The 18116-nt window shown below is 48.0% G+C and overlaps 1 protein-coding gene across 6 annotated transcripts in view; it reads right to left on the bottom strand.

Annotated features, from left to right (window-relative positions):
* Positions 1-8796, bottom strand: part of TNNT3 (troponin T type 3 (skeletal, fast)) — a 31557-nt gene extending 22761 nt beyond the window's left edge. For 2 of the 6 annotated variants that reach the window (XM_010154889.1, XM_010154891.1), the window contains exons 1-3: positions 3674-3702; positions 2519-2532; positions 222-233 (exon numbers count right to left, since the gene is read on the bottom strand). In XM_010154889.1, coding sequence (XP_010153191.1) covers positions 222-233; positions 2519-2532; positions 3674-3693 — 46 coding nt within the window. In that variant the 5' untranslated portion in view covers positions 3694-3702. Of the gene's footprint in view, positions 1-221; positions 234-1847; positions 1866-2518; positions 2533-3673; positions 3709-8697 lie in introns of those variants that run through there. The other 4 variants (XM_010154890.1, XM_010154892.1, XM_010154887.1 and 1 more) reach the window with 3 other exon arrangements.
* Positions 8797-18116: the final 9320 nt, after the last annotated feature.

Here is an 18116-nt window from a genome sequence, read left to right as displayed (position 1 = left end):
TATATAAAAATACATATAAATTTTTGTTTGTTTTTTAAACAAAAAACCAGGCCCAAATTCCTACCAGCTCAATAAATGACATCAATGTCCATCAATGCTTTGATGTCTGTGGCTCAGGACCAAGTCCTGGCTACTGGCTGTGATCTGTTTGCTCTAGATTTCCTCACACACATTCTTCCTCTGCACTGAGAGAGAAAGAAAGCATAAGCCATGTCACATACCTTCTTCCTGAGCTTCAGGTGGCAAGTGTCATGGAACAAGAAGCAAGAGCAAGCAGGAAAATGAAAACAGAAAATTGTTAGAAACTGGTATGGGGGTGAGTTCAGGCCTGGAGAAAAAAGTGGTTAGAGAGTGATGGAGAGAAGTTATATGGAAAGGAAATTGATGATTTGGAAGACGGCACAAAGTTCAAGCGAAAGTGGAGAGCGAGAAGAATGTACACCTCAGAGGAGACGGTCATGCAAATGAAAAAAATAGGAAGTCACCTGCCTATTAATTTCATATTACTCATTAAGTTCTTGAAGCCCGAAAGGAGACAGGGAATGAAGGAGAAAGGCAGGAAGAAACGCTTCTCCTTTTAGGAGGGCTTGTCTGTAGGGGCAACACCCTTTGCTTAGTCTTTGGACATTTGACAAGGCATGAATGATGGAGCATGAATAGCCCTTTCACCTCCCTGGCCCTGCCCCTCTCGGCAGGACTCAGACAGAGTGATGACGAGGCACCTCTACAACCCCTGTGGCATACCTATTTTCCTTTTTTTAGCCCTTCATCTCCTCAGAAGCAATCCGGGGGGGATTACATAAGGATAATGTACCTTCAGGCAGGAACTACTCTGAGCATGGCCACAGTCACACCTCTGTCCCGACCACCACTAGTGGCAATTAGCCAGTTGCAGCAATTTTGGGGGAATCTCTGGCCAAAAAAAAAAAAAAAACCTGAAAGCTGGTGTGTATAAAATCCCCAGGATGGACATTTCTTCACAGGGGCAAGTCTCTGTCTCAGAGCTGGTCTCATATCCTTCATGTGCAAATATCCCACCTCCCGGTAAAGGGTTTTGTTCTTGACCATTGGAAGATGTCCTGGACATTCAGGGCAGATCCTGGGAGAAAGCCCAGAGTTTGCCCCTCACCTCTCAGACACCTGGGGAAAATGGAGGATGACAACCCGCAGCTCTGCTCACCTCAACTGAAGCCCATGTGTCAAAAGTGCCCAGCAAAGACACCAATACATCTCCAAAATCATCCTCTCCCTCCTACCTGCGAAAGCTGAAACAACTCAGGTGAGAAGGGCTTTTCATGCTCCATCTTTCCAGATCTGCACACTGTCTCTTGCAGCTTGTCAAATCACATTTTGCCAGCTAAAAGCGTGTTAAAAAACTTCATCTTTGCCAGTCGGTTCTCTGCTTTGCCTTTTCCAGCCTCAGCAGTGCCTTGTCAGGTTCTCCTCAGGAGCGGGGCAGCCTGCTCTTCTTTTCAATTTCAAAGTTTAAACTAAATACGTGGAAATTGCCAAAAGGAGAATGGCGGGTTTCACCAATGACACGTTGTGTGTGCTCTGCGCCCCAGCCCGTGCCCTAACATGCTGTGAGTTTAGGGACAGGTTTGCTCCCAGCTTTACAACCAACCCCTATGGTTCGTACAAATACTGCGTTTCACCATAACACAGGGGCTCAGCACATCACGACCCCAACTTGGCTGGTTTTATGGTTTCCGACTGATTTACTGATCAAGTGTTTCAGATCACCTTTAGCGGCAAGCGCCAAAGAGAAGGGTGAAATACAGACAAGGAAAAAGCAGGACCAAAAATCAAAGAAAGATGAATTACATTCCAAGGGGTTTTTTTGTTACCTTCTTCTTCGTATTCTTCTGCATTGAAATAGGGGGGAAAAAAGCAGACAAATCAACCATCGGCCTTGATGCATCTGTAGGACATTACCCCTGGCAGAGCCCTTGGCACTCACCGGATGCCAGGCAAGATGGGCCTCTGAGAGGCTTCCAAATCGGCAAGTAACATAACAATTAAAATGGCTTAAGAAAAAAGAGGAGATATAAAATGGGAGCAGAGTGATATTGTATTGAACTTATTCTTGGGCAATGGGAACTAAGGTGTACACGTGCATTAGAAGGAGGAGGGCGTCCAATATACGAAAAAACAGCAAAGAAAAACTTGCATATTTCTATGTATATTGCTTGTATATATTGTGGGTTTCTATGTTTTAAAACAGAATATATTATGTACACAAAAGCCTCAAACGAAATTGCCAGCAGATGGCAGTGCCCCTACAAAAACCGGCAGTGTCCCCCTTAACCAAGGCATCAGTTTGGGGCTACAAGTAATGTAAAATCACCAGAAGCTGGTGACGGTCAGACAGACACACAGGGAAAAAAAAAAAAAAAAAGGAGAGACCTCAGATTTGTCTAACCGAACCAGCATTTTTTGTTAAAATATCAACGATGGACATGGTCAGAGAATGCTGCAGGTTTGCATGGAAGCAATCAGAGACAGATTTAAAACTTACCCTCTCCTTGCTCCCTGTGAGAGAGGAAAAAAGGTTATTAAAACTAGATAAATATTCTTTCCACTCTGTATTATCGTCAAGCTTTAAACTGTGTACTGAAGCAACCTAATGCACTGTTGTTTGAAGTCTCTTGTTTCTTCTTTCCCCCATTCTTCCTTTGCTCTTCCAGGAGCCATTTGGTTTTAACATGAGTAAAGTGACTGGGTTCAGGGTTTATTTTAAATACTGTTCCTAATTCTGATGGTGTGTATGGATCCATACCCAGGAATAATCCGACCACCATGATACCGGACACAGAAGCACTGTGTAAGGGCTGATGAAGCTGGACCTCAGTCCCGGTGTGCCAGGCAAGCCAGCCTGTAGCTGATGGCCTGTGCCAACCCACACGTGCTACAGGCTCCCCGAACTTAGGGATGTCTAATAAGAATTTTAGGGTAAGCCAAATGTTGCTCAGTGTTCATCCCATGGCTGTAGCAATATCATTCCTGTCGTCTGTTCCCACTCCTTGCCCTCACTTGCCAGCCTCTCCTGCTCTAGCATCACCTTGCATGAAACCCAAAGCCCAGAGCAGCCCTGAGGCCAGACCCTAAACAAGGAACGTGTTAGTTAGAGGCTGTTTGAAAAAGGTGACAAATCTCATCTTTAGAAAATTTTTTTTAAGAGCAGGCTGGACAAAGTGACATAGATTGAGCAGAGCCTGCCTCATGGTGGAGGAGGGGACTAAGTGGCCACTGCAGGTTTGTCCATGATGCTCTGATTCCACAATTGCCCTAAATCTCCCCTCTGTACCTACTGATGCAAGATGTCAAATGACCCCATTGGGTTTACTCTATATTTGTTAAACTGGGGCAGAAAGCAGCTCCACCACTACACTGTGTGTTTAATCCTTCCTCCTCCAGCTGTAGTGCCATGGCCATGGAGCACAGGCTGAGCTGGGTCGAGGCGTTTGGAGGGTGTCCCCTGTTGGACAGGGAAGGTGTCAGGAGAACTTCAATGGACCCTTTGGCACCCAAAATCCCTTCTCCACTGCCTCGGAAGGTTTTGGGCCATGCAAGGAGAAGCACCCAGCCTCTCCTCCCTATGGAGATGCCCTCACTCCACTGCATGGAGCCAAAGTGAACAGACAAACACGCAAGTGGCTTTCTCACTACTTACACTTCCTCGGTATCAGACATGTTGGCAGCGAGTTTCTAGACAAAATGAAAAGAAGAAATAAAAAAAGAAAAAATGGATGTTATTACTGGGAGCTCCTCCTAGAAAATGCCAAAGCAGGAGCAGGTGGGGTGACATATGAGGACAAAAAAAGCCGGGCACCTGCTTTCCCACACAGCAGCCAATTCCCCACCAAAACTGCCATTTTGGGAGCAGCACAGACCTTTACCTGCCAGGTCAGAGGAGAAGGTGCAGGGAAAAGGAAAATATCATCTGGAAAGACATGCCCTGTCAACCTGGCTTTAAGTTACAGAACCTCCAGAGCTCAGGCAGATGGGTGTCCTCTCACACCCATCTAACACGTCCATCGTTCCAGCAAAGGCAGAGAAACGTTTCCTTCTGTTACACTACCACAAGTGGAAGGGGCCAGCTCCAAAGCATTAGTCAGAGCTAAAGAAATAAAATAAATGAAACTACCAATATGCCCAGTGATGACTATTTAGTTGTCAGCATCCAAAAGTGCCTTAAGTAGTAGTGTCTGGCTGATACAGCTGATGAATGAATGAACAATTATCCGTTGATGAGTTTAGGATGAGAACTGGCCAAATGCATGGTTAGGCAATTCACACCCGTACAACCAGCTGTATTTATTACAACCAGCCCTCGCACTGCAGGGCAGCAGAGAATCCACCCAGGGCACTGTCGTGGCTCGCATTTCTGCACAGTCCGAGTCGGCGCTGCGTGAGACCACCGCCTGCGGAGAGCTGCAGCCAGGGAAGTGTGAGAGCTGGATGCGGCCACTCTGCTGATCTTTGCTGAACCCCAAATGTGTGTATTGGAGACTCAGTCAGAGTCAGAGGGAACAGCACTCTATTCGAGGAGCATCGTGGTAATACTGGTTTCAGCAAGGGCAGCGGTGTAACGCTGAGGCTCTCCTCAGCATCAGCTGCCCTGAGGCTGGGGGGAGGAGGTGGGGGAGGGCCCCTAAAACTTCCTCCAAATCCACAGCAAGTCTTAAATTAGAAAACCAGGCTCCTCCTTGCTGGGAAACCCTAACCTTGACTTTCATGACTTCATTACTCAGCTGATATATGAGAGACATCTTGAAGGAGCAGGTGGGCTGACTTAGGTTCAGAAGGAACAACTGCAGCTCAGCAGCTTTCTATTTCAGAGGAAGGCAGTAATCCCATAGGCTCCAACCTTGCCCTATAAGGGATCCTCTCCATTCCCCAGCAATGACCCTGGGCACCACGCGTTAACACCAATGGGATTTAAAACCCGCGTGGTTCTAAGCAGCAATAAACAGTCAGCATTTTTTTCTTCTAGTTCCTCATTTATCCTCTTTCTGAAATTCAGCATTGCCCTGGAAGTAGTGCCAGCAATGGCTGTGTTATGACCCGATATGATTAGCTGGACAGGAGGATGATCTAGTGCTAGGACACATGAGATTTGGGTTCAGTCATCCCTTGGTCCTAGGCTGCTTTTAACCTTCTAGCTGTGATTGCCCACTCCTCAAGTGCAAGAGCCATCCCAAGGAGTACTCTAGGGACTCTTAACACCACCAGGCAGGAGGAATCTTGAAGGAATTTCATGATTTGAGGAATTTCAGCTCTGCAAAAGGCTTTTCTGCTGCTTCAATTTCTGTTGCTTCTTCTGTTACTTACTTGGATGCTACAACAATCTCTGGTCTCTCTTCCCTGGCTTTTTTTATCTAGATGAACAAATCCTCAGGATAAAGACTTTCACTTGCTATCTGCGCAGTGGCTGGCAGTTTAATAGGTTTGCAATCTCATTTCAGCCTCCAAAAATTATTCAAGCTATTAGTAATAACACTTTACAGTATGTTGGTTTATGCAGTGGGACAGCAGAGCTTCTCCTGGCAAAAGCCTGTAGAGGCAACCTGCCAGATGCCCAGCTGTTGGCTTCTTCCAAAATGTATGATCTCTAAAGACTTCAGGGCAATGGCCAATCTTCCTACGGATTCTGCCTTTCATCCAGATTTCCTTCTTCCCAAGGTGGAGAGAAAAAAAGAGGACTTTTAAAAGCCTTGGGGCTAAGCTCATCTTCCCTCTCACTCCAGGGGCAAGAGGAGTAATACTGCTCGATGTTGGAGAAGAAATCAGCTCAAGAGCTCTGCATATGCACATGGAGAGCAAACGTCTGTTCGGTGTAGGGCAGGCACGTAATGCAGTGCATACTGTTCTTTCCAAGGCAATTGAAGTCAACAGGAGTCTTTGCAATCAGGCTTTCCATTAACAGTTATTGGAATGAGCTCATCTAGTCTCCAATTTAGCTCTAAGGACATCTTGCCGAGGGTTGTCACATTGGCTGTTCCCCTAGACCCTTCCATATTTGTTAATCCAAGCGGTGCAAATGCGAATGGGATTTTGCATGGCATCTGTCCGCGTGCTATAAAAGCCAAACGAGAATGCCAGCATTGCTGACACCATAAGACCCCAACCCTGAGGGGGTTTCTGGGCCCCGGATAAAACAAATTAATAACAAGTGCATTGGCAGACCCTGTGTAGCGACGAGCCAGATGCAGAAACCCCACAGGCTAGGGCAGGGGAGACAAAAAATCCAGGGGGAGGTGCAGATTTCAGTCTTTAAAGGGCCAAATGTTCAGCCAAGTTTGGTCACTTTGTCGGGAGGAGCTGGCATTTAATGTTCTAGCTCACTGCCACTGCCCTGCCTGGAAAGCCAAAAAGGTCTCGCCTCAGGAAGAAGGTGTCTGTCTGCTTTGTGGCATTCAAAAGCCATCTGGTCTCTCAAAGCCAGGGGCGAAATACAGACCATCATAGCAACAGCCACCAGAGATGAGACAGGCTTTTTGATGCCCAGCACGGTCCACATACCTAACTCTGCCATCAAACCAGCCAACCAAACCAAACCACATTTACATCCAAAAGGCATTAAGGAAAGCAATCCGCTAAGAGCAGTGGGTTTTTGCTGTCAGAATTAAGTTCGCTGAAGGTAATGGAAAGTCTCCAGCTGTCTTGGGATTACTCTTTGGTGGAAATTATTTTACATGCAGCAAATGCAGCCTAAGATTAAGGCTGTTAGCACCTTAAGGCAATAACTGGGTTTTGTTTGTGCAGTGGCAGAAAAATGGGGTCTGGTTTTGACAGAGGTTTAAGGATGTAATAAAATCAATTAGTTAATACTGCCCACCATTTGAAAAGAAATCAAAACACATGGGAAGGTTTTGCCAGATCAAAAACTTCCTGCCTGCTCCCACCCCTTAAAGGTGAAAGAAAAGGTTATTTTTTGCATTTTGTTCAAGCTAAGCGGGTCACGGCTGGAAGGACAAATATCCCTATCCTCATCAGCCCTAGTTGGGCAGAAGCACTGTGTCCCTTTTGGCCCCAAATGCTCCTGCCCTTGGCTAAAAAAGCAGAGCCAGCACATCCCAAGAAGCCTCTTAGCAGCTGAGAATGCACCTGGGAGGGGGAATAGGCTGCCTTGCACCTCCAGGCCATCCCTGGAAATAACCCACCCATCAATCATTCCCTCCCAAGCCAGGCCATACAAGGGAGGGAAGGTAGCAAGAGCCATACAGAAAGGGGGGAGGAAGAAAGTGGCAGCGCATGGGCAATGGGACCTGGCAGGGACAGCTATCAGCAAGGAGTAGGGGTTTGATCCACCAAACACCACATGGCCACGCTTTCCTGGCAGGAGCCACTGCAACCTACTGCATCTATTTTCTTATATATATACACACATACATATATTTTAAATGTATATGCATTATGGACACTATGTTTTAAATATATAAGTAAATATATACATTTTTAATATTAAAGGTATAAACATATACTTATTAAATATATATGTCTTCCATCCCTCTGCCTCCTCCCTTTGTTTCTGAACTGCTCAGTAGTTTCCAGCAGAATGTGTTTCTCTCTTGGGGGGATGGAGGGCGAAGTGCCCACCGCAGCAGCGCTGCTGCAACAGGGTGGCGGGGCCCCAAACCCTGCCTGCACGCTCCACTGACACAGAGCACAACACCGATTCCCTGCCTCAAAACGTGTCCTTTATCTTTGTCTTCAGGGTGATAAAATCTGTCAGATCCCTGCATGGGGTTTGCTGGGAGCAAGGCTGAGACAGAGGACTAAAAGACAACGACCATGCTTAGCTTGTGGACACTGGCCTAGTACCCACGAGGGATGGCTGCTGCCCCCAGCAATCAATCACCTACGGCCTCGCTGGAGCTCCCCCACCCCAGCGGCACAGCTCCCACCCAAATCGCTGACATCAGAGCTACAGGTGCTGGGAGCACTCCTGCCTTTGCAGGATACCCCCCCAAATACCCCCCCCCAAAGGCAAGGAGCCCTGCCCCACCAGAGTGGCTGCAGGTCAGTGGGGAAGATGCCCCCCATGCAAGGGGTGATTCACCCATGCCAGGTGGTCAGGGCAGCGAAGAGCAGAGGTTTGAATCCATGCACACAGGGAGCATCCCATCACCAGTTTGATTTTACCCCCTACCTCCTGCCCCTCTGTGTCAACAGGGAGTTTCTCTCCCAATTTTTTTCTTTTATGTGGGAGGGGGCAGTTTTCCATGAACACATTTGTGTTTCTAAGGTCCCCTCTAGCCCCACAGCCCTCTTCACCTGTGGGCAGCTCCCTGATACTCCTGCCCTTCATCCCTCCCACCTCAGCCATCCCTTTCCCCCGTAACAGGGGAAGGAAGGTCAGTGCTCCCCTCTCCCTGCTGGAGGGAGATTTCCTGAGTTCCCGTGAGTGCTGCCAATTCATTCCCAGCCCCATGTGTTTGTTTTGGAAGGGTCTTTCCTCCCACCACCGATCCTTGAGAGTACAGAGCACCCAAATCTCTGTGGCTGACAAGAATCTTGTGCCGTGCCCCACAAAAGCCAGGAAGGAATAGAGCCTTCTTCCTTAGGATCCAGTGCCAGATCCTGAATCCTGTGGACCCTAACCCTCCCCTGATGCTTCTCCATTCAAACCAAGCCTCAGTCCCTCGCTGGTTTTACCCCCCAGCAGCATCTCTCACCGGGGCTCCCGCTTACCTGAGAGGAGCAGAGAGAAGCGCCGAGCTCCCTGTCGAAGGGGACGGGTGGGCTGGGATCTGCGAGCGTCCCAAGGTGATGCAGCTCTCAACTTATAGTGACATTTGATCGTCTGGAGGAGCCGATTGGCCCCAGATCCCCTGCGCTGGGCAGGGAAGGGAGCGGGGACAAGGGGGAAGGGAGGGGGCAAGGCAAGGGGGGGAAAAAATGTCATACCATGTTTAGGAGCAGCTGGAGGAATTGCATGGATAATACTAAGATGGGAGGGACATGTTTGGAGGAAAAAAAAACCTCCAGGGCTTATGCTTCTATATTTACAACCCACCAGGCAGGCAGAGTTTAAAGAGGGGTATCTGAGGCAAAGGCACCTCGAAAACAACTTGTGGGGCCCCCAGAGCTCCGTGGTGCACAGTCACTGCTTAAAACCGCGTCGTGGCACCCTGGTTCTTGCAATCTCAACACACAGCAGCAGGCTCTGCCCTCCTGCCCTGCTACGGCTTGGGTTGTGCTGCAGGGTTAGAGCCTGCTGAGGGTTTGGGGACCTTCTGCTGCCCATCGCCCTCTGAAACGAGCGGCCACAGGGCATGTGGGAAGTCAGAAGTCGCGTGTGGGTACCTGGGTGTGTGGCGTGGGGCACGCATCCACCTCTCCCTAAGACTCCCAGGGCTCTGCCACACGTCAGGGCTTGAGGAGAGCTGGAGCAGAAAGCAAGAGAGCAGAAGCTCAGCAGGAGAACTTGGCTGACACCAAAGCACACTCAAAGCCCTTCTCAGCACGATACAAAAGCCTTATTTAAGCAAGGACATCTCAGAGAGGGCAAACCCTAAATGGCTGGACCCCACCTCTAGGTGCCCGGCAGGGTTTTGCCACCGCAGCACCCTCGGCAGTTGCATGGCTATGCCAGCAGAGGATTGCAGTGCCTTGCACAACCCTCCGGCTCCCGGTTTCCATTTCACTAAACCTCACAGGCTTCATCTCCTCACCCCCTCCCTCCCACCCTTTCCCCTTGGCAGGGCTCCCCGGTGATGCAGCGCGTGCCCTCCCGTGTGCCTGGCAACTCCAGCACCCCCTTTCATCCCAGCCTGTAAGAGCAGAGAAAAACTTTTGGAGCTGCAGGACAGATGATATTTTTGGCCCGGGTCTTCCCTGCTGCCTGCAGGAAAAGGTCCCCCACTGAGGATGTAGAGCCGAGCTTTAAAAGCCGTGAAGCGGGAGCAGAACACTGCAACCTCCCATTCACCAGGTAACGTGCATGAGCAGAATTCCTCTCCCAGCTTGTATTCTCCAGCTGTGCAGCAGCTTATCCCTCTGCTTCTCTCCTGCAACCCAGCTCAAGCCAATGCTTTTGCTACTCATCGGGTGGGAGGGGGACATTGCATCCATGCTCAACGCTTTGGCTTCAGCTGAAAGTTTTCTGGGTGGGGGAGCTGGGGTGGGCACCCCCTGCTGCCAAGGAGAGCAGCACCTGCATGGGGGTGCACGTCTGGAGCAGATATTGTGGCTCCCACTTCCCTTCCCCAGCCCCACTGAAAGCACTAACACAGCAAACCAGCTTCCATGCTGCATTTTCGGCATCATCAAGCATTTTTGCCGTCTTCCACTGGCTCATTTTCCTCAGGCACTCCACCAGCTGGGCACGTCTCCAAGAAATACTGTAGTTGCCCAACCTGGCAGCAGGGCAGGGATGTATGGGAGGGGAGTCCTCCAGCTGTTTCTCCTTTTACATTCACGGTGGACCCATTTTGGCAACAGTGTTCACCAGCTTCTTTCACCTGTCTGCCAGTTATATCATCGCCGCTGCTAATGAGGTATCACAACTCAGGTCTCCCACACTGATGACTCGATGAATCGGTTAAAAAGGAAGTGTGTGCATGTTGAGTGTATGTGAAGCCCGGGCTTACACCAGGGCAGTTGTCAGCAGATGCAAGGTTGGTCCTGTCTGGCCCATTTGCTACCTGTTGGTTTGCAGGAGCAGCGTGAGCATCTTGCCGGGTTGCACAGCTTCTGCCAGAGCAGTGCTGCTTGTGCACCAGCAGCAGGGAAGAGCCCCATATCACTCAAATTCCCCTCTAACCATCTTTACAAATGCGATGTTGATGCGGGCTACGGGAGGGACAGGTGATCAGATGTTTGTACCTGCTGCAGCTCTATTTTCAAACAGGTGAGATGCAAACATTGCTGCCTGCAGCATCCCCTTAGTTCCCGTACACACACACCTGCGCTCAACGCCATTCCTGATCTGTACATGTTGGGCAACTGCTCCAGACAATGTCCATCTTTACCTTATGCATCACATCCATGCTCTGTCTTCCTCATCACCACCCCCTGCGAGCATGGCCCATCTGCTTAGTACTGTCCCATGTCATGCATCTTGTTTCCAGTCCCAGCATGATCCAGTTCCCTTTTCCCACAGGACTGATAGGATCTACTCCATCCCTCTGGAAAGAGGGCTTATCTGATGCCCACATCCTCCATTTGCTCTGCTTGTTCACACCGAGGCTCGTTCCTCACAGCCCATTTTATATTTGCCCTTTCTCCCCTTCGTAGGGGTCTCTATCCATTTCAGCAGGTAACCATAATCCTCTCCAATCTTTGTTTCATGCCTTGGCCTCATACCTTGTGCTTTTCACACATAGCCTATGTCTAGTCCTTACTTCACCTCTTGATTCCATCGCACAGCACTTTCATTCAGAGACTGGAATATTTTCATCATCAGCTTTGCCTCTCTTTACCTAGATTGCCCTGCTCTAGGATACATATTTTGCGCTGTCTTGACATCATCTCTTCTCCTTGCATCAGCAGCAAGGTGTACTTGAACTCGCCTTTGAGCTGCCGCAGCGCAGCCCCGCCAGCCTAGAGAGTAGCCAAACCCCACCAACTACCTCGTGTTCCCTATGGATTTCGTGAACCAGATGAGGGAGAGATGATCCTGGCCGTGGCTGTATTTCTACCAAAAACTGTCAGACTGTGTTAGGTGAGGGTACAGTGAGCACCTATCTTTGGAGAAACCCCTCCAACCAGCTGCCAGGTTAGGAGACAGCACCAAGGCCAAAGAGAGCATGTGTGCACGTCACAGACATGAAACAGGGCCTCAAACCGCATGAAGACCCTCCACCTGCTGACCTCAAGCCAGAGCTTGGCAGGCTTTTACACCGACAGCATCTTCACCTGGGAGAAATGAAGCAAACCAGCGTTCCTCCTTCAATAGGAACTAGAAGCTGGGGCAGAGATCTAGAAAAGTTTCCACTAGGAAACCTACCCCAATATCACATTTCTTTTCGGTAGGTAGGAGCACCCAGACTAGTTATTTGAGATGGGCCATGGGAATATACAGCATAGCAGGGCCACTTGCAGGAGAGCTGTAATCAGCTTTTCTGGCTGTTGGTTGACCTATTGCAGCAGCCAGTGCACTCGGAGGGAGGTGCCTTTAAAATACAGAGCACACACATGAGCCCTGATAACCTTACAAATGGTATAAAGATACGCACTTTGGCCAAATGTGCCTTTTTAAAAGTTTTTTTCACCCTCACCACCATGCCCATCGTACACCAGTCAGTGGGCAGGATCACTGCCTCCTCCGGCTGGATGGTGCTCAGGCAGCAAGCTGGAAAAGCGCTGTGAAAAAGCATCTGAAAATTTCTACAGCCCTGAAGCCTGAAATCCTACCTGTGGCTTCACATTCATTAGAGACTACAGAGTTTGTAAATAAAATCAGCTACATCCTCCCCGTAGCACAGGTGCTCTTGCACAACCCAGGAGAGATCCAACTCCTGACATGAAACAATACCTATCCCTTATTCACCACCTACTGACCAAAACCAACAGGAAAGTGGATGCTGCTTTGGCCTGCGAGTTGGGCCAGGGGACCTCCTGAGGTCCTTCGTCACCCAAACTTGCCTGTGCCTCTGCACTGACACTTTCATGCTAGAGCTGCAGAGGAACTTCCACGGACACCTCCTTTCATTCAAAAATGGTCACTTATCCAAAGTGCATTTCTTTGCAAGGAAAATGTGTTTTACTCAAGATGTTCCATCATTCACAGTTGGAATGTTTTCTTCCCCCTCTCCCCTCCCCAAGTCATATTTGAATACTTTCAAAACAATTTTCTTTTTTTTTTTTGCATGATACAGCTATTCTGGTTTTGGTGTGTTTGTCCACAGAAACACTTGAAGTTATCCAGGAAAATGTGTTGATTAAGCCAACTGGGGAAGGGTGGGGATGAATTTTTCTATTTTGTGACACTCAACTATAAATCTTTTGCCATGATTCAGGGCAAGTGGGTAAAGGGAATCACAAAAGCCTTTTGGGAAGGAAAAGTAAATTCTTATCCAGTTCTCCCCACCTTTCTTCTCTTTATCCCACCCCAGAGAAAGGGATTCTGCAGTGGGGCTTAATCAGCAGTTCAAGGTTAGAGTAGATGCCCTACATTCACTGAAACACTCTCTCCAACTTAATTGAAGCAGCTGCCAATAAAAAGGCAGATCAGATAGAGATGAAGTCAGTATGCTTAGAGAAAGGAGAGAATATATATATAATTAACTATATTCTGTTCCTGGGTGAAATCCAATGACCTGTTTATGCAGCCAGTCAAGCAGAGATCAGAATAGTCTTAAACTTTAAAATCAGCTTCTCTATTTAAGTATCAGCAGAGCGCTGCCTTTTTACTGGCGATGATGGGATCCTGAGGAATCTGAAACACAGCTCAAATGGGGCGAGCAAAGACCATGCTTCCTCCCTGTCTCCTCTCATTCCCCTGCTTGGCATTTGGCTTGGGATCTTGGGCTTCAGCTTGTCTCTCCCTCCCCCTGCTAGAAGAGGCCCAGCAGCAGCCGCTCAGGAACAGGGGGGAGCACGTATTTGCAGGTTGTGGTTCACCTACCTGAATCCTGGGGGGTGGCTGGGGAACTGGCAACACTCACTGCTGCTCGTGGCTTTGTGACATCTCAGAGATTCAGGGGCATAAAAAGGGAGAAAAAAGGGCAACAAAAAAGCTTTTGTTTATTAATGCCCAAATTACCTGTATGCCTCCATCCACATTCCTGATACCGCTGTTCTCCTTGCACTGGGAGCCAATCAGCACTTCTGTGGAGGACTGTAGTGTGTCATCCCTCTGTGAAACTCCGTTGGTGGGAGAATCTGCCCCCGTCTTATCCCTCTTAGCCTGTAAGAGCATAAACTCTACATCTTTGCGTAAGAAACAGGGATCTGAACACCTCCTATTTCAGCATCAGATGCAAACGTATGCCAGCGTTGTGCATTACTCGTACAGTGCATGCTGCAAATACACTCATTAGGCTGGTGTGGTTTCAGTGGTGACAGTGGCGGAGCAGAGTACAACATCTCCTTGGGCATTTTTAAATTCTGTTGAAACGTTTTTATTCACAACAGGTCTTTTCCTAAGTTTCCTGTTGGGTTGGCTCTGGTTGTTATTGTCTGGGTTTTCTTCCCAGCAACATTTTCAGTGTTTAGAGACACACGAAGTCATTAGCACTCTTAAAAGGCAATGGCAGTTTTGAGACATTGAGAGGAATTAATTGCATTAGGGTACTTGCACAACGGATTGAGCACCTACCCCCTAGTCCTTCCACAGGTCAGCGCTGTTCTAAGGAGCAGCAGGTCCTCCAGAACCAAGTGTGATCTCACCAGTCATCAGGGAAACAGAGAGGAAGAAAGCAGAGAGCTTGCCTCTGACACCAATCCAAAGATACCAGCATCTACACCCCTTCCATGAGAACTGGCCTCATCAGATGGGCCACAACTCTCATGGATGCAGGAAAGGTTTTGCTACCACAGTCCATGACAGAGCAACTCGCAGTCAGATTAGAGATACATTACTGCACAGGGTCAATGAGGAACAAGGCTTAGTCGGGTGGTATTGGAGAAGCAGCAAGCATTTTCCTTCAGAGCTGGCATTCTGGCATAGCTCACCAGCATTTCAAAAGCCAGAACAGACCAAGCTTAACCCAAGTGTAAAGCTGCTTTGGAGATCTCCAGAGAAACTGCTGTCACGTACCCCCATCTCCCTGTGAGCACATTTAACCTATCAGCTGCCTTGGCACCCACACTAAAAGGCTCCTGAAAGGCTGTGAAAAAGCAAAGCCCAAACTGAGATGACAGATGGAAAAGGGGATGAAACACCCAGGAGCCAAGAGGCGGTAAATGACTGCATGGCACTTGGGCAGCTCACAGATTCAGCCAGGGCAAAGGCAGGTGTTGGTGCCATCCTTACCAGCTCACTTTATCAGTCTCAGCTCTGATCTTAGAGTCAAACTGCACACAAATCCCCAAGCAAAATTCACCAAACCAATCAACTCCACCACCACCCCCACTCTCAATGCAGCTTTTTCCACGTTCGCACCCTCCACATACAGCACATCCATCACCAGGAACAAGCAGAGACTGAGCCAGAATTTGGACTCTTCCTCTCCAAGGATGGCAGCAATCAAAGCACAGCTTCAAATTTGCATTTTGCAACCCTGACTTTTGCAAAACAGTAAATCTGACCAGCAAACTTGAAAAGCCTCCAGCTGGTTTCATTGCCTAGAGCTACTCTGCTAGAATATCTGTCCTGGCAACATCACCATCATCTGCCCTTCACCTCTCTGGAACTTCAGATACCAAACTTTGCAGGGCCAAAGCTGGGAGCAGGCAATGGTGTTACTCGATAGCCCTTCTTGATGCTAAATTTAGGTGATGGAACTCTTCATGCTTTCAAAAAGGAGTCACTTTATTTGTTTTTGAGAAACTTCTTCTACTTATTGGCTACCGTAAACACTCTTTTTCATGTGTTTTGAACTTATGTACAGGGCTCTCAACATCACAAGAAAACAGCACCCGAAATGATCTCAAAAGATTGATGATGACCTGTTAATTTTGTAAACTGAACCAAGTAACACAATGCACCCAACATGCAAGTGATTGCGGATGGAAACAAATTACACATCAGTAAGTACTGAATTTCATCTTTCTTCAGTTAATATTGATTTACTATTTCTGTGGTAGGCTGTTGCTCCATCACTCAGCTGTTTGCTTTGGGAGATGCGCTTGCTCCATTTGTTTTAGATACCTAAGGCGCAGTCCCTGCGGTATTCAGGAGATCCTCCTTGGACCCTCTAGATCTGGGCTAGATGTTGCTGAAAAAAAGCGATCAGGCTGGACAATTCAAGATGTAGCCAGGGATTCATCCTTAGGCTACTTACACCTAAATGGGCAACGCAGACAGCAAGGACCAAGCCTGAGCAGGATTGGAGCCACGACCAGTGCTTGGAGCTGCTGTTTTGGGCTGTTCTTAGAGGAGATGAGCAAGGCAGGAGAGCAGCCGAGGTGCTCACAGCAGTCACCCACGGCTTCTCTGCAACCTCAGAGAAGGACTACCTAGCAAGCCTTTAATTCAGTAATTACGCTTGCAATTTACTGCTTTCATGCTTTAAAATTCTTGCTCGTATAAATCCCAGTGATATTTTCCCCTCACTTCACTTGAATCTCCCCCCTGTTCTTTCCATCGCGCTCAAAAGCCCCAAGCCCATGACACTTTTTTCTATTTATTTGAAGGATGAAGAGTGCATGTCTTCAGCATTGCTAAACCACTATTACTTAGAATTATGATTAAGAGATTAAGCACCTTGCTGAAATTTATAGTCTAAATCTAATTGTTCCACTGTAGCCAAAATCCTCAGGGGACCCAATGCAGTATCACAGGGAAATCGCCTGCGGTCTGTGTCATTATTATCAGAATCCTTGTAACAGGCCCATCATTTCTGAAGCAAATCCTGGCTCCAATTGCACTTCTTGTCACTGTCAGATCTATTCTTTACTGCTTTAATATATCTCTCTCATTATATGTCTATATAGATATATCTCGCACAGCATTAGGGAAAGTGTGTCGAGCTGGCAAGAGTTACCAATAGACCAACCCCAGAGCCTTGTTCAGCAGCATATCAGCTGCCACCTCATTATTTATAGCCGCCCCATTCCTTGAGCTTATTTTTCTTCCCTAAGGTGGTGGTGGTGGTGGGAGGGGAAGCTCTGACATTCAGGCCCAGATGTCTCCAAGTCTGACCTTTCCTTCCACGAGCAGAAGCTACAGACATATTTCAAGGAATAAAGTCATTTGGAACTCTAGGACCCCATGTGCACCACCTCACTGGAGGCCCAGTGCAGAGCTGCAAGCAAAGGTTGAGCAGAGATCTGTTAATTAGCCAGCACATAAACATAGGATGGTCATTAAAATGAGCCTATAATTATTTTAGACCTGGAAAAATAACCAGATGCAGACTAGCCCTCAGTATTGAGGCAGAACAAGTGCTACATAGGTAGCAATGGCCATCAACCATATTTTTCAATCTCGTCTCCTTATGCTCATGTAGAATCATCCATTAAAGTTTGTTGGGAAAAAAGCAGCCCCAAAGCTTGCTATGGAAAGACAAGCAGCACATTTCACTACTACTGTAGCCCCCACAAATTTGAGTGATGCTGTACAAAAGGATAATCCCCTTCTGCATAATCAGAGGATGGGTAAAGAACAAATTGGAAAGAAGCAACACCTTGAGGTGTGCCTCTAGGTCAGAGCATGGAGAACCAACATAGGGGTTCTGAGCCCTCTCTTTGGGCACCGTCAACCTACCAAGGGGATGGTAATTAGCATAATTAATTATGCTATTAATTAATTAATAGCATAGCAGTGCAAGAAACAAGCAGCCAACAGATACAGGGACCAGGAAAGCATCTCTCTTCACTAGGCTTTGAGGATAAGCTTAACCCTGCAAGAAAGACTCACTCAATGCCTGTGTTTGTCCTTGTTCCACTCAAAATGCAACAGTCCCAGGAAAAACAGAGAGCTAAGGTCTGGTAAGAAAAGCCTCACACATACAAATGATGCAAAAAATACGGTATTATGAAAAATGAATGTAGGAAAGATAGGCAGCAGTCAGCTACTGAGTAAGACCAGCCAGTAACTGCTATAGAGAGGCACAGCCTGCTCTCCTTTACTCACACGAGCAAGACAAGTCCCCAGGAGCACTTTTCCCATCCCAAGGAGAGCGGAGGTCCCAGCAACATGAACACACAGGAGAGCTGCTAGCAGGCTTGCTTTGCAAAGGCTGCAGCATAACTTCACCACCACAGAGGTTATGCTATGGTTTCTCCACAACAAATTCACCTGCAGGAGCTTTTCTTTTTAGTGAGATGAGCAGAAGCACTTCAAAAATGCCACATTTTCTTCTGAAACCAGCCACAATGCCCTGTACTTACTGCTGAGGGGAGAAGTGAGCCTTCAACCCCTCTTGGCATTGCCCAAGATACATACCCAGAGCACCTGGGCTGCAGCATCCCTTTTCTGGTAACCCCATCACCACTACTCCCCCCAACACGTATACCATGTTACTCCAGGAGAGGAACAGCACATCATAACATTCATTTAA

The sequence above is a fragment of the Eurypyga helias genome, unplaced genomic scaffold (assembly GCF_000690775.1).
Source record: "Eurypyga helias isolate BGI_N326 unplaced genomic scaffold, ASM69077v1 scaffold17827, whole genome shotgun sequence".
NCBI classification, from domain to species: Eukaryota; Metazoa; Chordata; class Aves; order Eurypygiformes; family Eurypygidae; genus Eurypyga; species Eurypyga helias.
Note: the sequence above shows the minus strand (reverse complement) of the source record. Positions and strands in the feature narration are given on the sequence as shown.